Source organism: Panthera uncia, chromosome X (genome assembly GCF_023721935.1).
Source record: "Panthera uncia isolate 11264 chromosome X, Puncia_PCG_1.0, whole genome shotgun sequence".
Taxonomy (NCBI): Eukaryota; Metazoa; Chordata; class Mammalia; order Carnivora; family Felidae; genus Panthera; species Panthera uncia.
This window is the reverse complement of record NC_064817.1, coordinates 63375268-63399201: the sequence shown is the minus strand read 5'-3', so window position 1 is coordinate 63399201 and position 23934 is coordinate 63375268. Positions and strand designations below refer to the sequence as shown.

At 35.1% G+C, this 23934-nt stretch overlaps 1 protein-coding gene across 2 annotated transcripts; it reads left to right on the top strand.

Annotated features, from left to right (window-relative positions):
* The first annotated feature begins 8119 nt into the window (after nucleotides 1-8119).
* Nucleotides 8120-23491, top strand: HMGN5 (high mobility group nucleosome binding domain 5). 2 transcript variants are annotated; one of them, XM_049644704.1, is made up of 6 exons: nucleotides 8120-8382; nucleotides 10273-10302; nucleotides 10911-10940; nucleotides 11219-11272; nucleotides 14201-14329; nucleotides 21776-23489. In XM_049644704.1, the coding sequence occupies exons 1-6, from the start codon at nucleotides 8368-8370 to the stop codon at nucleotides 22505-22507; spliced, it is 990 nt and encodes a 329-aa protein (XP_049500661.1). In that variant the 5' UTR covers nucleotides 8120-8367; the 3' UTR covers nucleotides 22508-23489. The 2 variants fall into 2 exon arrangements, with proteins under 2 accessions (XP_049500661.1, XP_049500663.1); XM_049644706.1 differs by lacking the exon at nucleotides 10273-10302 and having other exon boundaries at nucleotides 21776-23491.
* Nucleotides 23492-23934: the final 443 nt, after the last annotated feature.

The following is a 23934-nucleotide window of genomic DNA, read 5'->3' as shown; positions in this document are numbered from 1 at the left end:
TATCCCAACTCACTTCTTAAATGTATAAAGTCCAGACAACTGCACAAATACTTTACTATAAAAAGTGAAACTACATAATTTCTAGAGAGAAGTGTTAAAACATATGTTTATAATTTGGAGGGAGGAAGTTCTTCTAAAAGAAAACACAAACAAGAAGTCATAAATAAAAAGTGATACAGCTACATAAAAACTTAAATCCTCTTTTGGAAAAATATACTTCTGTAAACATCTCAAAAGATGAAAGAGAAAAATCACATAGAAAAATAAAGCTCATGGGGCAACTACATGGCTAAATTGGTTGGGCGATATCTTGGGGCAAGTGGCCTTGATTTCTGCTCAGGTCATGATCTCACAGTTTCTGGGTTTAAGCCCTGCATCAGGCTCCATGCTATTAGCACAGAGCCTGCTTTTATTCTCTCTCTCTCTCTCTTGAAATAAATAAATAAACTTTAAAAAAAAGGCTTTAAAAAAAGAAAACTAAAGGTTATGTTCAAATAATTCACAGAAAAAGGATACAAATGGCCATCAAACATATAAAAAAGTTGTTCAACTTACAATTAAAGACATATACATCAAAAGGAGATATTTTAATCTATCCAACTGGTAAAAAATAATATATTTTAAAATACTAAATGCTGGTCAAGGCAACGGAAGTGAACATTCTTCTGTGTTGGTGAGAGTGTAAAGTGGTGCTGCTCTCCAGTGCTAATTCTTGCTACAAGTCTCCGAAGCACTTTGTTTCAATCCTTCTCAGAGATACCCCTCTTCCAGTATTCCTAGTATCTGATTTGGCATCCTACAGACACATTTTAATCTGGAACACTGTGTGCAAATAGGTACATTGGTCTTGCTAACCCATCCCCCATCACCTCCTCTGCCTTGAGGAAAGTTCAAAGTCTCCTTCAGTATGGCTCCTTTCCTCTCTTCTACTCTTTGGGATCTCTTCCTTTCTGATAAGCAATTTCCAAAAATTTCAAGAACCTAGCCAGTAAAATTCTCAAAGCATAGCCATTAGCAACTGACTGAGAAGAAGAAACACAAAGATTTGGATAAATTCTTGAAATGGAAACAGAATACAAATTAATATATAAAGGAATTATCCTGCCACAGTTATTTAGTCATTTATTTAAGTAATTTCCACACCCAATGTGGGGCTCAAACTCATAACCTCAAGATCAAGAGTTATATGCTCTTCTGACTGAGCTAGCCAGGTGCCCCTTGCCACAGTTATTTTAAAGATAAAATTAAAATGGCTAAAATGTAATAGGATACTACTTTCTATGGGCAAAAGTTATCATAAACTTACAAAATAATATTTCTATTTTCAAGAGCTACAAAAATAATATTTTTCACAGAACAAGTCATACCTCATGAACCAAAATAGCATGTATTTTATTACTTTTTAAAAATCTTCAATGTTGGGGCACCTGGGAGGCTCAGTCAGTTAAGCATCAGACTTGGGCTCAAGTCACGATCTCACAGTTCATAGTTCAAGCCCTACATCGGGCCCTGTGCTGACAGCTCAGAGCCCGGAGCCTGCTTCAGATTCTGTGACTCCCTCCCTCTCTCTACCCCTCCCCCACTCATGCTCTGTCTCTGTCTCTCAAAAATAAATAAACATTACATTGTTAAAAAATCTTCAGTGTGGACTTTTTCCAGGAGAAATTAAGTGATGAATGGCAATTAATCTCATAATAAATTTAGAAGTGAATTAGAATATGAAAACAAAAGGAGATGGAAGGAATAATTCTATTTTCCCTTCAGTTTGAATCAGCAATGAATTCATATATGAAATAGTCTAAACAATATAAACTATTTAATGAACATATTTAAAAATATTTTCTAGTTTGTATTTGGACAACACAACTCTGAAAGCAAGGGAAAATGTTCCAAAAATATATTTAGTTTATAGGAAATAATGAAAATATGTAAATGTAGATTTATACTATTATCATTAAATGTATAAGAACTGAACGTTCCCATTTGCTTGAATGGTTACTCACTTCAATAGAAAATATAATTTTCCAGTGTTAAATGTGTGGGAAATGAATGAAGTATGTCAGCTATTTAACAAATTGATCATAGATTGACTTAATAAAAAGAGGATAGGCATATGCACCCCAATGTTTACAGCAGTGTTCTCAACAATAGCCGAATTATGGAAAGAGGCCAAACGTCTATCAACTGATGAATGAATAAAGAAAATGTGGTGTGTGTATACACACACACACACACACACACACACACACATACATACAGTGGAATATTACTCACCAATTCAAAAGAATGAAATCTTGCCATTTTCAACCATATGAATGGAGGTAGAGAGTGTTATTCTAAGTGAAATAAGTCAGTCAGAGAAAGACAAATATCATATGATTTCACTCATGTGTGGAATTTAAGAAACAAAACAGAGGAACATAGGGGAAGGGAAGGAAAAATAAGATAAAAACACAGAGGGAGACAAACCATAAGAGACTCTTAAATATAGAAAACAAAGTGAGGGTTGCTGGAGGGGAAGAGGGTTGGGGTATGGGCTAAATGGGTGATGGACATTAGGGCACTTGTTGGGATGAGCAGTGGGTGTTGTATGTAACGAGTCACTAAATTCTACTTCTGAAGCCAATACTACATTCTATGTTAACTAACTTGAATTTATAAGAATAAAGAGAATAGAAACAAACAAACAAAAAGAATGATTCTTTCAAAATGAAGGTAAGTAAGAAATAAGTAAATGTTTTCCGCCATGTCCTTAGAATTTAAGAACACAAGAGATGTATATGAATGATCTCCCAAAAAATGACTCTTAAGAGATATTTCTTAATGGATCTCCTCCAGGGGAACTTCTTTTCTCTCTTCCTCCCTGCACTCTTGCTTTGCTGTGTACTCAAAGGTATTTTCAGACTTAATACCATTATTGTACAGCTGTTTGTTCATTTATCCTCTTAATGGAAAATGCAGTTAGTGAGAACAACAGCATACATTGACAATTTCCCAAAACAAAATCTACTTGAGTTCTACTACTTCATCAGAATATTTGTATGTACAGTTTGAAGATTGAAGCAAACTAGTTTTAACTTTTTTATCACACTTTAGCTATGTTTAAATATGTGTAGATATTTATTTCAAGTAATTTACAATAAAATAAAACAATTTGGAGGTTATATGGTGCTTATTATAAAATAAGCTGATATGTAAGGCTGTAAGTGAGTGGATGAAAGCCTAAAACAGAGAGTAGGGGAAAAATCTCTAGTATGATGCAAAGTTAAGAGAATCCAGCATTTAACTTTAGCCTCTTATTAAAATGGTATCAGTTTACTATATCAAATATTTTTATTAGTGAAGAAGTTGGTTTCTTACACACAACATATTTGATAGGTTGCCACTATTTTCTCAGTGAAGGGTGATTGTTTCTAATCAACACTCATTGATGGGACAGCTGAACTATACCAGAAAACTGATTTATCTTTTCTTGAAAATAGGCTGTAGTCTCATGTGGGCAAGATGTGGCATTTATCAAAAAATTTTTTATTATTTTTTAATAAATTCTTGCTATAAATGTAACCAGCATTAGTGAGCTTTCTAAGGAGATAGAAAAAGCCTGAAGCATTAAAGCAAATTAAAATATAAAAAGCCAAAATATAATTGTTTTAAAGATGCCATTGTCTTAGTGTACCATAATATTCACACAAATTGTAGAAGTCTCCCAAACTACATCTTAGTAGTTTATTAGCCATGGACTAATATTTATGCTTCTATAAGATAAGGCTGATAGTAGGAGCACCTGGGTGATTAAATTGGTTAAGCCTCTGACTCCTGGTTTCCACTCAGGTCATGATCTCACAGTCAGTGGAATGGAGTCCCATGTCTGGTTAGGATTCTCTCTCTCTCCCTCTTCCTCTGTTCCTCCCCTGCTTCCACTCTGTCGCACTTCCTCTCTCAAAATAAATAAATAAACTTTAACAAAAGATCAGGCTGATGGTAAAATATTAGAAAAAATAAGATTTTAAAACTCTTATATTTCATGCAAAAATACAAATTAAGTTTAATAGAATTTAGTAAATTTAAAGGAAACATAAGTCCTTATAGCTAAAGTAAAAAACTTTGGAACTCTTTTCGAGTAAATGAGGACACCTACGAGAAATGGAAAATTTTCAAATAACTTTTAGCCAACAGAAATACTTTCAAGTAAATTACAGATGAGCTAAAAGTTATTCCAGAGTTTCAGCTAAGTGCTGTAATCAATCCAAGCAATTCCTCAGATCAATCTTCAACAAGACTCAAAAATAAGTGCATTGATGTATTTGGTTCACTGTAGACTTACCATTTATTTTGCTCTTTGAAAATACCAACCAACAATATATTTAAAACACAGAATTTTGGGGCGTCTGGGTGGCTCAGTCGGGTAAGCGTCCGACTTTGGCTCAGGTCATGATCTCTCTGTTCCTGGGTTTGAGCCCCATGTCGGGCTCTGTGCTGACAGCTCAGAGCCTGGAGCCTGCTAAGGATTCTGTGTCTCCCTCTCTCTCTGCCCCTCCCCTGCTCATGCTCTGTCTCTCTCAAAAATAAACATTTACAAAAATTAATAAATAATAAAACATAGAATTTTAATTACATACTAAAAGTCTTACATCATTATTTGTTAGCAATAGTAGGTAGTTTTCTGATTTTTTCATTTTTTGTAAATATAATGGAAACAATAATGGTAATGGATGATGCCAAAATCAAAGATAATTTAATAGATAAAAGCAAATATCTTTTTACTAATCAATCAGTATTTTTGAGATCCCATTGCACATAAAGCAGTGCATACAGAAATACTTCTAATTATGTAACATATATATCATTCTAAACTATAAACAGGACATTTGACGACCTCTTTTATTTTAACTGCCTAGCACCCCTTTTCTCATAAATACATAATCTTAATATTCTCTTTTGGATTATCTTTCTGTTTAATGTTGGTTTCTTTCCTCTATAATTTTTCATATCTTTCTGTGTCTTTTCCCAATGGTTACCCAGTGGACATGCTAAAGTTTCTGTAGGTTTTTAGAGGGTTGTAGGTATACTTAATACTCAGGGGAAATTAGAGAGTCCAGTGGAGAGTTGTCTAACAATCAACCTTTATAGTCAATAAACAATTGTAAAAGAGAAATAAGCCAATTTAATTTTATAAAAACTGAGCCAAAAAAGTCTTAATTTGACAATTATACAAAGATTAAAGCCTTACTTAAAAATAATTTATCAATTTTAGAAAAATAGTTTTTAAAGTTAGTAAATTCATAGAAACTATGTAGAATATGATGTGCTGAGAAAATATTCAGGCAAGGTGAAATAAGTATATAAAATTTTAAATCAATGTGAAATTTTAGGACTGAATGGTTGGGGAAAATCAGGTTTGCTTGTGTCATATGAGTGGTACAATTTAAATTCTATAACATAATAAGAAAGCAGGATCTTTTAGGGCAGAAATGATTGGAGAAGGCTTTTGTCAAAGAGGTAATATTAGATTTGAATCTGAGCAGTTTTGGTAGACATTTGATAGGCAAAGATATAACAGAATGGGTCTGTAGATAATAATACAGCAAATGAAGAGTCTAGGGCAGGTTGGTTTGTATAAAAGGCCACCTGATTAATGATTAGAAAGAACATGGTATGTGGTAGGTCAAGAATTAGAGAACTATGTCACAATTAGAATATTTTCTTATGCATGCATGACTATTTTTTCAATCTGACAAAACATAAATCACAGTTGCAACAAGTCAGGCAGCAAGGAAGAAAAACTGACCAAAAAACAAAAATGCTGACAAACTTAAGAGGTATCTTAGATCTCACTGACTACACATTTGTGCTTTGCCTCAAAACTAAGCCTGACTTCCCAAGGCTTCACATGATCATTTGTTTCAGTCCACTTGGACTAGGCATTCTTTTCCCTAACAAGTACAAATATTTCCTGTATCTGCATTTGCTGTTAACAGTCTATTCAACAGTTCAGAGCCAAGTCAAATATCACCTTCTCAACAAAAATTTTCTCCAATGATCTGCCCTAAATGATAGTTCCCCTCTGTTATAATATCAAACTTAGATTGTACCACTCATATGATAAAGCAACCTTGATTTATAAATATGCATGCAACTGCTTGCTCTATGTTAAAAATTATAAAAATCCTAAGGGTAGAAACTATGTAATTTAACTTTGCATGCCAGAGAGTTTTGTCTTTTTACAGGTTAGTCTACAAAACCAAAATCCAATTCAAAAAATAATGCTAAATACGAATTTGTTGAGTAAATGTGTTCCAGTGTTGCCACATTTTTCATTCCCTTCATGTTTTTTTTTTCTTATCCTTTTGAGGCAATCCTCATTTTGTACCCAATTTTTATACTTACATTCTAACTCTTGGAACATAAAATGATTGAAAAATATCTAGGCTCGCTCAGTAATGTTTTCACCATAAGGGCAAAAAGAGGCCTCTAGAGGATCTAAGGATGATTCCAATAACTGTGGGCAAAGGAAGCAATATAAATGTCTTCTTAATTTACTTACTTGAATCAGAATACAATGAGATTGGAGAAGGGAAGTTGACTTGTAATCAAACTGTCTTATACTACTGGATCTGTTTAATTCCACAGTATAGATGGCTGGGGAAGAATGGGCAAAAATTTAAATGATGGGTTCTTCTGTTAGGCCATATTTTAGTTTGAGGGGATGCTTCTGTATTATGTAACAGCTATGAATATTAAATTTTTAAACTGGCAATTCCAATTTTTTAGTACACATGAACACAAATGAAACTCCCCCTTTAGGTAGCTGTGCAAAATATTAATTTCCTTTTTAAATTAAACTTCCAGAATAAGGATTTGGCCTGTCGTTGGAGCACTTTTAAACCCAATTACATGTTACAACAACCAAAGTAAGGTACTCTGAGAAAGGGCTTCAGGACCTGGAATCTCCATTTCTACCCACAATTATCCTCAAGTACAGTATTTGCCAATTCCCATCCCCACTCCCACAACTTTTAGGTCTCAGGAACTAACTTTGGAAGGCAGATAGAAGTCTCTTTTAGAGGAGAAATCCGCCTAAGGATGGGTTAAACTATGGTGAGGCTAAGGAGACACTATCCTTCGGCATAAAATGTAAGAACTCCAAAACTCAACAATGAAGATAAATACTTAATGCACTATTTTAAATATCTAAATTAATGTACCAAAGTCCATGATGAACAAAATACCAACATTTTTCAAAAAGGATCCTACCCTGTGCTTGCATGACTCACCTCAATCGCCTCACCCTAATCTGAGTTTTGGGCCCATCCTTAAATTTTGTGGCACAGATGAGTGCCTTTTAATCACCTGATCCTAGTCCAGGCTCTGAGTCCTAAACACACTTTTGCATGGCACCTTCCTGAGTCCCTTCACTAAATGCTACCTTTGGATTCAAAATCCCTTGTATCAGCACTTTAACTCTGGATAGACCTTTGTTATTACAAACTTAACTCGAGGTCCCATTCTTGGTGTTTGCTTACCAAGTGGGATATCAGGTGTCTGTGCCCTCAGGCTCTTCTGCTCTTCCAGCTCTCAGTTTTCTTTCAACACTTCACCTGCAGGAGACGCAACATTTTGGCACCCTCCTCGTGCCAGGACCACAATACTGCTTTGGCGGAAAGTTCCCACAACCAGAGAAACAGCTTCAGTCTTCTCTACTTTCTGAATCAGTACTCTCCCCCCCCCCCCCCCCCCGCCCAGTTCATCTCCATCCTCCTGCCAGAGGTAGAATGTGAAGACTGGAGCCTATACTCAACACGGTCTCAAAAACACTTTATCCCTGGAAATAAGTAAAAGTGGTGGTTTTGGAGACTGTGGAGAAAGCAACTGCTGTGACTTTCGCCTGTTATTACAACATAAAAGAAAAACAAAATCAAGACAACTCTGGCTTTCCCGCCAGTCTTAAGCTTGAGCATTTTGCATTTATCAAGTCCGCGTGCCCCTCCGCCACACCAGAGGTCTGAAAAGGCAGCCTTAGCAGGGCGTCTGACAAGTCTGTGGACCACGCCCCTGGGTAGATCAGCTTTCTTTATTGGTCTCACTGCCTGTCATTCAAATCTGGCTCCCACTCCAGCTAACCATTCACGTAGTTTGGTTGCGTCTTGGTGCGTTTAATGTTGCCAATAACGAGGTGGTGTTTTGTTTTGTTTTGTTTTGTTTTGTTTTGTTTTGGGGTTTTTTTGTTTGTTTGTTTGTTTGTTTTGCCGAGTACAGGTCGTGCTGCAATTAGTTCATTGAAAACTCAGTTGCTCTCTGAGCGCTTGGGCAGAGACTGCTTTCGGCTTTTTTTCTGCTGATTAAGATCTCCTGTAGAGAGCTGCAACAATGCCCAAAAGAAAGGTAAGTGAAATAGGAAGATAGAAGGGGAATTAGAGACTGAAATACATATTTCCTAATCCGTAGAGGTTTTAGAAAGCATTTTGGCTTCTAGTTCGATTTTGTGATGTACTGAATGGAAGGGGGAAAGAAAGGCAAAGAATGATCAGTGTAAGATTAAGGATGGTCTTGAATGCAACTAGTAGTTCACTTTCGGCTTGTTTTGTTTAAGGGAAATAATCGTTTAAGAGGTGTCTCCATGCTGAATTACAAACAGCCATAGCGTTGTGCTGTCGCTTCCTACCCCACCTCCCTTCCTCCGCTTACCCTATTGGAGAACACTTCTCTTAACCACACTTCCAGGCACCAGTTTCCTCCTCAGCCTCCGGCTTTTCTCCGGGAACCGTCCCGTTTGGGGTAACGAAAGCCACGGCTTTCTCCCGTATTTGCCTTTGTTCTTCCCGTTTTCTTTTTCCTTTTTCCTCTTCCCCCCTCCACTTCTTGTCATGCCAGATGGCTATGCAATGGTAATCCTGTGCCATTAGGCGGCGCAGACTTCAAACTGTCTTAAAGAAGGAGAGAACCACCTCTGCAATTAGCAACTTTAGGGCTATGAGATCTGGGGTTCTCCAAACTCTTTGTGTAAAGGTGGAGAGATGGCAAGAGAACTGCGTAAGATAAAAACTATTGCTGATGTTGCGGTAGCGTGGATTTATTCACTTTTAGACATGCAGAATTGATTTGAGGTATTCAAGGGCTACAGGTATTCTGCAAACCCTCATTTCAAAAATTGTGACTCCTCTCTTGGACAAGAGATAAATTTACTACCAGTGTTTATTTGAATATTTGTTTGTTGTTTTGGGAAGGGGGGTGTCCCTTAGTAGTGAAATTGAACGCTGTTTCATTGCTTCATAAAATTGGAAAACACTGTGCTGATGTAAAGCAGTGTGATTGTTTTGATATTATTCCTATTTATCCGGCCACCTTCCCTATTTCTAAAACATAGGAATAAGACCGAAATTCCCCTGTGCTCTGGGGCTGTATGAATCATGTAATAGCTTGATAATTCCCAGAATAAAGGGCTGCTCAAATACAAAAAGCAATGGTTTTTAGTAACCATCCCATTTCCTGAGATTCCCTCTGCTGAGCTTTTCTAGGCTTGTGCAATGGGTCGTGCTATTTTACAGATCTGACAGCAACCTTGTAGCAGGTAGTGGCGGGAAGTTTTAAAGCCCATGGCCAGCTCCTCGGAATAATGCATTGACGTTGCAGGGGTTCCCTCCATAAAAGAAAAAGAGGGAAGGAAGGAAGGAAGGACCGAAAGGAAGGAAAGAAAGAAAGGGAAAGAAGGAAAAAGAAAGAAAGAAACAAAGAAACAAAGAAAGAAAGAAAGAAAGAAAGAACAAAGAAAGAGAAAGCAAGCAAGCATTGAAACATTGTGGGGTTTGTAGTTTTTGTATGAAGGACTTGGAAAAATTAATCCAGCCAGTAGAGAGGATCAGATAAGTACAATTGCATATAAAACATAAGGCAAAACACAGGGAAATTGCGGGAAGTTCCTCCTTCATTCTGCCCACCCCCACACTTTTTTTTGGCTTTAACACTGGCTACAGCAGGTGGATTTTAAAATTTAAAAGGTTTGTTTGTAGGAGATGCAATTTACACAAAAGGATGGAATTATTAGTTGTGTGAATTTATGTCTTGAGAATGCATTTGCATCTTGGTGCACATTTGCACATCAGCGGACAGCAGTATGTAGCATGCTACTAGGAAATAACACGTGGCTACTTGAGCTGGAATCCAGGAAAAAAGTCATAAGTGGTTATGTTACAACTGTAATCCATATGCAATATTTTCTAATCTATGTGTTTATATCGATGACCTGATTCCTGTGTGGTTTTCTCCTCTGTATAGGCTGCCAGTCAAGATGGCACCAGGCAGGGGGTGAGTTTTTTTTAGTTTTAGAATATGACTGAAAAAATCCACTTGTTTTATGAATTTGAGACACACAAGCAGCTAAAAATAGATGCTGATTTGTATATTTGTACCATATGAGTATGAATATGGTATGCTAGTGAGCTCTCTCAGAAATATAGCAGGTATTGAAAATTACAAACTTCTTGGAATTTAGGACCTTATGCTTGTTAAGCTCTGAAGAGAGTTTCTTCCTTTTAAGCAAAAAAAAAAAAACAAAAACAAAAACAAAAAAAAACAAAAAACAAAAAACAAAAAAAAAACATCTTTGTCAGTTTGCAAGAAGGGGCTATATTCTTATTTCTAAATATGCTCCTTGTTATTAGCCATTGTGTTCATTTAGCTTAGCATTTGAAGTTTAATTTGAGATATTTTTCTTTAGCTGTATAAAGGGTCCAGGGTAGGGGAAATAAAAATTTATATTTCTACTATATATTCTACTCAAGTTTACAACTGCCTCTTTAAAAACAATGCTCATGTAGTGTTGCACTAAATATTTTCACAATATAAATAATTCTAGTTTTGTGTGTCCATAATTCTGTTAACTGTTTTGTTTTTTTTTTTTTTTTTACTTATAGCCAAAAAGAAGATCAGCCAGACTGTCTGCTGTAAGTGGTCTTTTTAAAACGCTTCTCATGTATTGTAAAATGTACTTTTAAAATTCAGGGAATCCTACACAATACTACCTATTTAGTACAAGATTTATTTTGGATGTTGTTGTAAAAAATTTCACACTAAGGACATGTTTGTTTGTTTGTTTTTCCTAGTGCTTGGTCCGAACTATACCCATTTATTGAAATTAAGAGGTTGGATTTCATTATTAGTAATCTGTCTTCAATTATGATTTTTTCCTCCCCCCAACCATGACTTGTGTTTTTTGATGCAGATGCCCGTGCCCATTACACCAGAGTTGAAGCCCAAAAGAACATCGATTACAAAGGTAAAATTCAACATGCAATGTTGACAGAAGATTACTCTTCTTTAGAAATAATTTTTTTGGAGGGGCGCCTAGGTGATGTGGCTGTCGGTGAAGCATCTGACTTCGGCTCAGGTCATGATCTCAGGGTTCATGGGTTTGAGCCCTGCATCAGGCTGTATGCTGATAGCTCAGACCCTGGAGCCTGCTTTGAATTCGGTGTCTCCCTCTCTCTCTGCCCCTCCCCCACTCACTCGCACACGCGCGCGCGCTCTCTCTCTCTCTCTCTCTCAAAACTAAACATTAAAAAACATTTAAAAATAATATTTTTGGAAAGGCATACAGCTGATCATTTTGCTTTCTTTACTTTCTGTTTAGCTAGTAATATGTTATATTATACCATATGGTACATGTAAACTTTTTGAGTAAGGAATATTTGTTCACGTTCTGTGATTGTCTACCGTATTTTGACATTTTTATTAGGAAGAAACAAAATAAAATTTTAGTTGGGTAGACTTGTAAAATATATATGCCTTTGACATCATATAGTCACAACACCAATATTGCTGGAAAAACAAAAGGTGTAAACTGTAGTAACCAAAATAATGCTTTGTAATAATAGTAGTAACTAACATTTGATAATACTTTACAGTTTGCAAAGTGTTTTCACATAAACTATTTTTATTTTTATTTATTTATTTATTTATTTTTATTTTTCAATATATGAAATTTATTGTCAAATTGGTTTCCATACAACACCCAGTGCTCATCCCAAAAGGTGCCCTCCTCAATACCCATCACCCACTCTCCCCTCCCTCCCACCCCCCATCAACCCTCAGTTTGTTCTCAGTTTTTAACAGTCTCTTATGCTTTGGCTCTCTCCCACTCTAACCTCTTTTTTTTTTTTCCTTCCCCTCCCCCATGGGTTTCTGTTAAGTTTCTCAGGATCCACATAAGAGTGAAAACATATGGTATCTGTCTTTCTCTGTATGACTTATTTCACTTAGCATCACACTCTCCAGTTCCATCCATGTTGCTACAAAGGACCATATTTCGCTCTTTCTCATTGCCATGTAGTACTCCATTGTGTATATAAACCACAATTTCTTTATCCATTCATCAGTTGATGGACATTTAGGCTCTTTCCATAATTCGGCTATTGTTGAGAGTGCTGCTATAAACATTGGGGTACAAGTGCCCTTATGCATCAGTACTCCTGTATCCCTTGGGTAAATTCCTAGCAGTGCTATTGCTGGGTCATAGGGTAGGTCTATTTTTAATTTTCTGAGGAACCTCCACACTGTTTTCCAGAGTGGCTGCACCAATTTTCATTCCCACCAACAGTTGCAAGAGGGTTCCCGACATAAACTATTTTTAAATGAACATAATTGATATTCTATACTCTAATGTTATGGCTAATGACATTAGAAATAGAAATAGCCTCAATATTAAGTTCGTTTCTCCATGTTGTTATTTCTTTCTTTCTTTCTTTCTTTCTTTCTTTCTTTCTTTCTTTATAACTGTGTGCAAATATAATACTAGTAATTTTTTAAACTGCTTTACTGAGGTATGACTGATATTTTAGAGATTGGTTAACTTCCTAAAATCATAAATGCTTAAAGCTAGGAGGAACATTAAAATCCTCGAATCCCATCATTTTGTGATTGGAGAAACTGTAAATTACAGGCATATTTATAAATCGCTTTGAATTATTTGATTAAAAGATACTGCTGGGGCCGCCTGGGCTGTTCAGTTGGTTGAGCGTTCAACTCTTGATTTTGGCTGGGGTTATGAGCCATGGGTTCCAGCCCTGCATCAGCTCCACGCTAAGTGTGGAGGCTGCTTGGGATTCTCTCTCTCTCCCTCTGCCCTTCTCCCTGCTCACATACTTTCTCTCTCAAAAATAAAAAGAAAGATACTGTTAAAACTAGGGCAAGTGAAGTTTTAGTAACAAGTAACAACAGGAGAGAAAAGTTTAAAAAATTTTTTTTCTATTTAACATTTCAAGGTCACTATTCTATGAAATTGGGTACTCAATTTATAGGCTATTAAGATAGTAAACACTTTATTTCCATTAAAATTAGAAGATAATGTTATAATAAAACAAACACTATATAATCCTGGACTTTAAAATGCGTTATTATACTTGACTCTCTGTTTTTCGTGTGTTAAAATAGTAATAATATATCTATATTGTATTTTATAGTTTCTAAAGCAATTTCACATATATTTTACCATTTGTTCCTAATAACACCCCTATGAGGTAGGTGGAATTACTCTTTTTTACATATAAAAAAACATGCACAAAAAGATTTATACTTTTGCTCAAGATCACATCAAGTAAGTAGCAGATCCAAAATTCAAACACAGGTTTTCTGGCATCTTCACCCAGTGCTCTTTACTCACATAGGCAAAGAGCTTTCTTGGTAAAGCAATCATGATTCAAGTCATTTCAAAACTTGTAGAACGTATATTGAATCACTTATGTCCCCAGGAAATCTCTTAAAATATATATAAAGTGATGCCCTTGCTAGTGTTTCTCTTAATTATTAGTCACTGGAGGCTTTGCAATAAACAAAACCCTGTTGCTAATTATTAGACATGACAGATAAACTGGCCCCCTCTAGTCAAAAAGAGTTAATTTATAAAAATCTAATCTGATGCAGGCAATTAGCTTTGAGTGGTCAATGGTCAGTATTCTAACTTGTTGCTTCTCATCTAAAAGAAAATGTATTTGATTTATATCAGAAGAATATTATTCATTTTTAATGCTGCTTTGGGTTTACAATGGAGGTAAAAGTGTCGAGTGATGATTTTATTGATATTAAGTTTATATGGATATTTTAATCTTTTTATAAATCATTACAGCAGCTGATAAAATAACCTGGGCCATTTAATTAGCACACCACTTAAGTTGTATATTTGTTTTTATTATTCTGTGTTGCTGGACAGAAAATGAAGACAGAACATGATACGATGGAAAAAAACACAGATACAAGTGCCAAAGCAATAACTGAAAACAAGAAAGAAGTCATTAAAGAAGAATATAGTGATGAAAATGGAGAAGCCAAAATTATGGAGGTATTTTAAATATTAACAGATTTATCCATTTGAAAGATCAACAATGGGTACAACTGAAGGAAATCTTGTTTGACTTGCAGTTTAAAAGTTGAGAAACATTAAATGAGTAGTGGTTCTATACTGTGTTAGTCCATTCCAGCTGCCATAACAAATACCACAGACTAGGTAGCTTATAAATAACATAAATTTATTTCTTATAGTTCTGGAGGCTGAGAAGTCCAAGATCAAGGCACCAGCATTTTTGGTGTCTGGTGAGGACCTGCTTTCTGTTTTATACACAGCAGTCTTCTTGCTGTGTCCTGACATGACAGAAAGGGTGAGAGAGATCTCTGGGGTCTCTTTTGTAAGGACACTGATCTCATCCATAAGGGCTCTTCCCTCATGACCTAATCACTTCTCATAGGCCCTACCTCCAGGTAGGGGATTAGGTTTCATCATATAAATTATGGAGAACACAAATATTCAGTTTATAACATATAATAGTATTGAAGGGGAAAATAAGAAAATGAATTTAAAATATGAGAGTTTACAGGTATAAGTAGTGAGAATATTGGGTTTGCATTGCTATTGGTAGAATAATGACAGTGATCATGACTTAGTAATAATAAAATGACTTTTATTAAATAGAGAGCAATCCTTTATTCCTTTTGTTGGCAAATGGTCTATTCATAAATCCCTTTGCAAGATCATATGATTCTTTTCCCCTTGCAGATTGCAAAACAAATTATTATGTAAATGTTTCTTATAGATATTTATTTGCATATTTAATGCATACCATAGTTTTTGATATTGCAGTAAAACACTGAAAATGGGATGTAGTGCCAAATATACAAACCAAAGCTGTGCAAATAGGGAAAAAAATTTTGTAAGTGATCCTATGCTATATGGTGAAAGACTTTTATTTCTTATTTACATTATTTTTTGTTTAAATTTAGTTAATTAACATACAGTGTAATACTAGTTTCAGGTATAGAATTTAGTGAGTCCTCACTTACATACAACACCCAATGCTCATCACAAGTGCCCTCCTTAATACCCATCACCCATTTAACCCATCCCTACACCAACCTCCCCTCCAGCAAACATCAGTTTGTTCTCTGTAGTTAAAAGTCTGTTTTCTGATTTGGCTCTCTTTTGTTCCCCTATGTTCATCTGTTTTGTTTCTTAAATTACACACATGAGTAAAATCATGTGGTATTTATCTTTTTCTGACTGACTTATTTCACTTAGCATAAGGCTCTTTAGCTCTCTCTAGCTCCATCCATGTCTTCACAAATGACAAGATTTCAATCCTTTTTATTCCATTGTATGTATGTATATATATGTATATATGTATGTGTGTATATATATATATATATATATATATATATATATACACACCACATCTTATATATCCATTCATCAGATGGTGGACGTTTGGACTTTTCCCATAATTTGGCTATTGTTGATAATGCTATAAATATTGGGGTGCATGTATCCCTTCAAATCACTATTTTTGTATCCTTTGAGTAAATGCCTAGTAGTACAATTGGTGGAACATAGGGTAGTTCAATTTTTAACTTTTTCGGGAAGCTACATACTATTTTCCAGAGTGACTCCTCCACTTTGCATTCCAACCAACAGTGCAAGAGGGTTCCCCTTTCTCCACATCCTTGCCAACACCTGTCATTTCCTATATTGTTAATTTTAGCTGTTGAGACTGGTGTGAGGTGATATCTTATTGTAGTTCTGATTTGTATTTTCCTCATGATGAGTGATATTGAGCATCTTTTCATGTGTCTATTAGCCATCTGGATGTCTTCTTTGGGAAAATGTCTATTCATATCTTCTGCCCACTTTTTAACTGGATTATTTGAGTGTTGAGTTTGATAAGTTCTTTATAGATTTTGGATACTAACACTTTATCAGATATGTCATTTGCAAATATCTTCTCCAATTTCATTGGTGGCCTTTTAGTTTTGTTGTTTGTTTCCTTTCCTGTGCAGAGGCTTTTTATCTTGATGAAGTCCTGATAGTTTATTTTTGCTATTGTTTCCCTTGCCTCAGGAGATATATCTAATAAGAAGGTGCTATGGGAAATGTCAAAGAGGTTGCTATATGTGTTATCCTCTAGGATTTTGATAGTTTCCTTTCTCAAATTTAGGTCTTTTATCCATTTTGAATTTATTTTTCCATATGGTGTAAGAAAGTGGTCCAGTTTCATTCTTTTGCATGTTGCTGTCCATTTTTCCCAACACCATTTGTTGAAGAGACTGTCTTTTTCCCATTGCATATTCTTTCCTGCTTTGTCAATGACTAATTGACCATACAGTTTTTGGTTCATTTCTAGGTTTTCTATTCTGTTCAATTGATCTATGTGTCCATTTTTGTGCCAGTACCATACTGTTTTGATCACTACAGCTTTGTAATGTAACTTGAAGTCTGGAATTGTGATGTTTCCAGATTTACTTTTCTAAGGTTGCCTTGGATATTTGGGAACTTTTGTGGTTCTATACAAATTTTAGAATGGTTTAGCTCTGTGAAAATGCTGGTGGTATTTTGGTAGGAATTGCATTCAATGTGTAGATTGCTTTGGGTAGTATAGACATTTTAACACTATTTGTTCTTATAATCCATGAGCATGGAATATTTTTCCATTTCTTTGTGTCATCTTCAATATCTTTCATAAATTTTTTATAGTTTTCAGAATAGAGATCTTTTACCTCTTTGGTTAGGTTTATTCCTAGGTATCTTATTGTATTCGGTGTAATTGTAAATGGGATTGATTCCTTGATTTCTCTTTCTGCTGCTTCATTATTGGTGTATAGAAATGCAACCTATTTCTCTACACAATTTTGTATCCCGTAACTTTATGGATTCATGTATCCATTCTATCAATTTTTGGTGGAGCCTTTGGGTTTTCACTGTGTACAGTATTATGTCAACTGCAAAATTTGAAAGTTGGCCTTCTTCCTTGATGATTTGGATGCATTTATTTCTTTGTGTTTTCTGATTGCTGAGGCTAGGACTTCCAGTACTATGTTAAATAACAGTGGTGAGAATGGATATACATGTCTTGTTCCTGACTATAGAGGAAAAGCTCTGTTTTTCCCCATTAAGGGTAATGTTAGCTGAGTTTTGTATATGGCCCTTATGATGTTGCGGTGTGCTCCCTCTATCCCTACTTTGATGTGGGTTTTTATCATGAATGGATTTTGTACTTTTTCAAATGCTTTTTCTTCATCTATTGAGAGGATCATAAGATTCTTTTCTTTTATTAATGTGTTGTATCACATTGATTCATTTGCAAATATTGAACCACCCTTGCAACCCAGGAATAAATCCCATTTGATTGTGAAGAATGATTTTGTCAATGTATTGTTGGATTTGGTTTGCTAGTATTTTATTGAGAATTTTTGCATCCATGTTCATCAGGGATATCAGGGCTATTGCCCTGTAGTTGTTGTTGTTGGTGGTGGTGGTGGTGGTGGTGGTGGTGGTGTGTGTGTGTGTTTTAGCAGAATTCTTACCTGGTTTTGGTATCAGGGTAATGCTGGTTTCATAGAATTAATTTAGAAGTTTACTTTCCATTTCTATTTTTTTGGAATTGTTTAAGAAGAATATATATTAACTTTTCCTTAAATGTTTGTTAGAATTCCCCTGTGAAGTCATCTGGCTCTAGACTTTTGTTTGTTGGGAGATTTTTGATTACTGATTCGATTTCTTTGGTGGTTATCAGTCTCTTCAAATTTTCTATTTCTTTCTGTTCAGTTTTGGTAGTTTATGGTTCTAGGAATGTATCCATTTCTTCCAGATTCTCTGATTTGGTAACATATAGGTTTTTTTTGTAATATTCTCCTATAATTCTATTTCTGTGGTGCTGACTATTATTCCTCCTCTCTCATTTGTGATTTTATTTATTTGTGCCCTTTCTCTTTTCTTTTTGATAAGTCCTGCTAGGGGTTTATCAATTTTATTAATTTTTCCAAAGAAATCAGCTCCTCGTTTTTGTTTGTTTTTTCTGTATCATTTATTTCTTCTCTAATCTTTATTATTTCCCTTCTTTTGCTGCTTTTAGGGTTTGTTTGTTGTTCTTTTTCTAGCTCCTTTAGGTGTAAGGTTAGGTTGTTTATTTTAGATTTTTCTTGCTTCTTGAGGTAAGCCTGTATTGTTATATATACTTCCCTCTTATGATTGCTTTTGCTGCATCCCAAAAGTTTGGACCATTGTGTTTTCATTTTAATTTGTTTCCATGTATTTTTAAATTCCTCTTTGATTTCCTGGTTAACCCATCATTCTTTAGTAGGATGGTCTTTAACCTCCATGTATTTGTGGACTTTCTGAATTTTTTCTTGTGATTGACTTCAAGTTTCATAGTACTGTGGTCAGGAAATATGCATGGTATGATCTCAGTCTTTTTGTACTTGCTGAGGTCTGAGTTTTGACCTAGTATGAGATCTCTTCTGGAGAAAGTCCCATGTTCACTCGAGAAGAATGTGTATTCTGCTGCTTTAGGATGAAATATTCTGAATGTATCTGTTAAGTCTATCTGGTCCAGTATGTCATTCAAAACCATTGTTTCCATGTTTATTTTCTGTTTAGATGATCTGTCCATTGATGTACTTGGGGTTTTTAAAGTCCCCTATTATTATTATATTATTGTCAGTGAATTCATTTATGTTTGTTATTGTTTTATATATTTGGGTGCCTCTATGTTGGGTGCATAAATATTTATAATTGTTAGATCTTCTTTCTGGATAGTCCCCTTTATTATGATATAGTGCCCTTCTTTATCTCTTGTTACAGTCATTGGTTTAAAATCTAGTCATTCTGATATAAGTATTGCCACTCCAGCTTTGTTTTGATGTCCATTTGAAAGACAAATGTTTCTCCATCCCCTCACTTTTAGTCTGCATGTGTCTTTAGGTCTAAAATGAGTTTCTTGTAGGCAGCATCTAGTTTGGGCTTGTATTTTTATCCATTCTGACACCCTGTGTCTTTTGATTGGAGCATTTAGTCCATTTCCATCCAAATTAATTATTGATAGGTATGTATTTAGTGCAATTTTATTACTTGTTTTGTCATTGTTTCTGGAGATTCTCTCTGTTCATTTCTAGTCTTTGTTGCTTTCAGTCTTTCCTTCCCACTCAGAGTCCCCTGTAATATTTCTTGCAAGACTTTTTTAGTGGTCACCAACTCCTTTAGGTTTTTGTTTTGTTTTATTTTGTTTTGTTGTTGTTGTTTTTGTTTGTTTGTTTTTGTCTGGGAACCTCTTTATCTCTCCTATCCTGAATGATAGACATGCTGGATAGAATATGCTTGGCTGTAGATTTTTACCATTCAGTACATTGAATCTATCATGCCACTCCCTTCTGGCTTGCCAAGTTTCTGTGGAACCTTATTGGTCTTACCTTGTACTTTATGGACTTCTTTTGTCTTGCTGCTTTTAGAATTTTTGTTGTTATTGTTTATCACCATATTTTGTATATGTAACTACCATATGTCTTTGTGTTGGCCTGCTTTTGTCAGTTTTGATGGGAGTTCTCTTTGCCTCTTGTATTTGGACGAATATTCCCTTCCCAAGATTAGGGAAGTTTTCAGCTGTATTTCCTCAAGTAAACTTCCTGCCCCTTTTCTCTCTTGTTCCTGTGGGATGCGTATGATAGGAATGCTATTATGTTTGATGGGGTCACTGAGTTCTCTAAGCCTACTCTCATGATCCAAAATTTTTCTTCTCTGTTTTGTTCAGCTTCATTATTTTCCATATTTCCATCTTCTATATCACTTATTTGTTCCTCTGCCTCTTCCATCTTGTGGTCATTACATCCAGTCTGTTTTGAATCTCAGTTATTGCAATTTTCATTTTGGCTGGATTGTTTTTTAGCTCTTTTATCTCTGTGACAAGTGCCTCCCTAATATTTTCCATGCCTTTTTCAAGACCAGCTAGTATCCTTACGATTGTTGCTTTAAATTCTGGATCAAGCATATTACTTATGTTTGTTTCAATTAGATCCCTGGCCATGACCTTTTCCTGTTATTTCTTTAGGGATGAATTCCTCCATCTGGGCATTTTTCTAGGTCTCTATCTTCTTCTCTGTGTTAGAAAAGCCAGTTATGCTTCCTGCTCCTGAGAGTAATGGCTTTATGAAGAAGAGGTCATATAATGTTCAGGGCCTGGCTCTTCAGGAAGTGTCTGTTGTGTGCTGCATGCGCTCTGCTGCTGTGTTTGGCTGCTCTATCCTTCAGGTCAGTCATTTATAAGGGTTGTTCTTGCCTGCAGTGGGAAGTGTTTGGACCTTGGCCAGAGGGTTGCAAATTTTAACTAGGTGTGCTCTGGTCTGCTTATTAAGAGATCTGATGCTATTTCGACTAGAGCTGAAGCTTTGCAGAAATCTGTGGTCAATAGAAGTGGTGTGTGTGGGAGGTCGTGCTAGTCTTCTGAGGAAGGGGCTCACTGCACTGGTCCTTAGGCACACTTGCCTGAGAAAAGCAGTACCAGCAGAGTACAGGGTGTTAGGACTTGGTGTAAATAGGTTAAGCAGCCAGTGTTGTTCCTGTGCTGTCTACTGAGGTAGGTTTATGCTGAGGGGCAGGGGAGGGAAATGGCGCCAACCCATTCCTCTGTACCTAGGACCTCTAAATCTCTAGTCTTTGAGCCCCACTGGTGGCAAACCACAAAAATCAGCCTCTTTCATTTTCCCAGCCAATGGCTTTGGGTAAGCATTCTCCTTGTGCATTTTCCTGTGTGTTCCACTCTCTCTCAACTTTCTCTGCAACCACAGATCTCTCCCTTCCACAGCACATGTGATCCATTTCACCCCCAAACCACATCTCCATACTTTCTGCCTTCCTTGATGTGGCCTCTTCTCTCCCTCTAGTTGTGTAGTTTGTTCTATGAATCCTCAGGTAAATTTCTTGGGTATTCAGAATCATTTGATAGTTATCTAGCTGTATTTGAGGGATGATGCAAACCTATTATCTGCCTACTATGCTACATCTTAGCTCTCCCCCACAGCCTACCCAAAGAGTTTTCAAGTAACTTTTACAAAGAAAACCTAAATCTCACCATTATAGAAACAAAATATTATTTCCTCAAAAGAATGCATTTTATTTACTCACTGAGAATTGCTGATATAGAATATATGTCATTTTTCCATATTTACTCTGTTTCCCATATTTGTAATGAAAATTATTTATATGAATATATTTTCCTGAATTTATTGTTCCAAATATCCATTTCTACATATGTGTGTGGAATTATTTTAGTTAATTATATCTCTTAGGATGTTTTCCTTATATCTTGATATTTGGGAGGTGTTTTTCACAATAAAATTACTTTCTTATAAATGGAGATCATTCTTTTTATAAAAGAATAATTATAAAACAGCTATAACTCTGTCTAAATACTTAAGGAGAACAATTCCAAATTTATAAATATAATCTTGTTTATTTCCTCTCTATATATAGGCACCAGCTCCTGAAAAAGAACTTGAGGAAATGAACGAAGAAAAAAATGAAGATGTTGAAGGAGAGGGAGTAGAAAAGAATGAAGCAGTGTCACCAGCAAGAAAAGAAGATGAGAGATATCAGAAAGGAGATGGAGAAGATCAATACAAAAAAGAAGAGAAAGGAGAAGATGGGCAAGAGAACAAAGATAGAAAAGGAAAAGAAGATAGAAAAGAGGATGAAGATAGGAAAGAAAAAGAAGAGGGAAAGGAGGAAGAAGACAAAAAAGAGAAAGGATATGAAAAAAGAGGTGAAGATGGAAAATGGAAAGAAGATAGCAAAGAGAAAGAAGAAGAAAGAGAGAAAGGACATGAAAAAGTGGATGAAGATGGAAAGGGAAAAGGAGAAGATAGCAAAGAATTGGAATGTGAAAAAGACAAAGGAGAAGAAAAACTGGGAGAAGAAAGAAAAAAGAATGAAGATGAAAAGGAGAATAAAGGTGGAAAAGAGAATGAAATTGGAAATGAAGAAGAAGATGGAAATAAGCAAGAAGGTAGAAAAGAGAAAGGAGAAGATGGAAAGGAGGGCAAAGATGGAAAAGAGGAAGATGAAACAGAAGAAAATGGAAAGGAAGATGGGAAAGATGGAAGAGATGGAAAGGAAAATAAGAAGGCTAAATTGGGAAAGGAAGTAGCTGATAAAGAAGAGGCCAAAAAAGATGAAAAAAAAGGAGAATCTCAGAATATTGTTTAAAGCTTCCCTATATAGTATCATAATTTGGTAATATGTGCCTCCATGTTGTAATGTTAATAGAGATGAATATTTTTTATCAAATATTGTATAAACACAACTTTTCTTTAGCATCAATGTAATTTCAGAACATCTTCATGCTGATTATTCATCACAAAGTAGCTAACATGAAACATTTTTACATTTTGTGATTATAATAGTGGAATATATAAAAATATTCTTTCAACTTTTTGAGTGACTTTCCTTTTGTGTAAGTTATGTATTAAATCTGTGAATTTTAATTTTACTTGTATGTGATCAAGTCACAATGTGGGGATATCATGAAAGATTGTTACAACATTCTTATGGTTCTCTAGGTTGTTTTTATTAAAAAAAAGTGAAATATTTTCTGTAATGCAAAGAGTTAGAATTCTTTCCCAAAAATAACTTTATTAACAGCTTGTGAACAAATAAAATTGTAATTCCATTTTAAAAAGATTTACACATTTTTTTTCAAATGGACAGTTCTGATTATATATGTATCCACAAAATTTTACTGGGTTGATCTTAATAAAAATTCTCTTCAAAAATAGTTGTAGTTTTTTATATCTCTAAAAATGTAGTTAGTGAAATATTATAGCATTTAATTTTTTATATTGTGATATTCATAAAAATTTAAAAGTTTTTTTGCACTGAGATAAAATTAACATAAAATTTACCATTTTAACCATTTCCAATTCAGTGGTTTTTAGTACATTCACAATGTTGTGTGATTACCACCACTACCTAATTCCAGGACATTTTCACCCAAATAAAAACCAAAGTGCCAATTAGTAATCTTTATATTCTCAACTCCCTCCTCACCTGTCCCTGGTAGCCACTAATTTAGTTTCTTTATAGATTTGCCTATTCTAGATATTTCATAAAAATAGAATCATGCAACGTGTGGCCTTTGTGTCTGGCTTATTTCACTTAGGATAATGTTTTCAGGTTCATTGATGTTGTAGCATGTATCATTACTTCATTTATTTTTATGGCTGAATAATATATTACATTGATATACTACATTATTTCTTGATGAACATTTGAGTTGTTTCTATGTTTTCTCAATTATGTATAATGCCGTTATGAATATCCGTGTACATGTTTTTGTGTATATATATATTTTTATTTCTCCTAGGTATATATTCTAGGAGTAGAGTCACTGGACCAAATAGTCATGCTATAACTTTTTGAGGGTCTTCCAGACTGTTTTCCAAAGTGGCTTCAGCATTATATATTCTCACCAGCAATATAGGAGGGTTCTAATTTCTCCACTTTCTTGTCAATACTTCTTATAATCTATATTTCATTATGTAACCATCCTAGTGGGGTGATATGGGGGTGATTAAAATTATGGTGATTTTGATATGCATTTCCATAATGATGTTGAGCATCTTCCCATGTGCTTA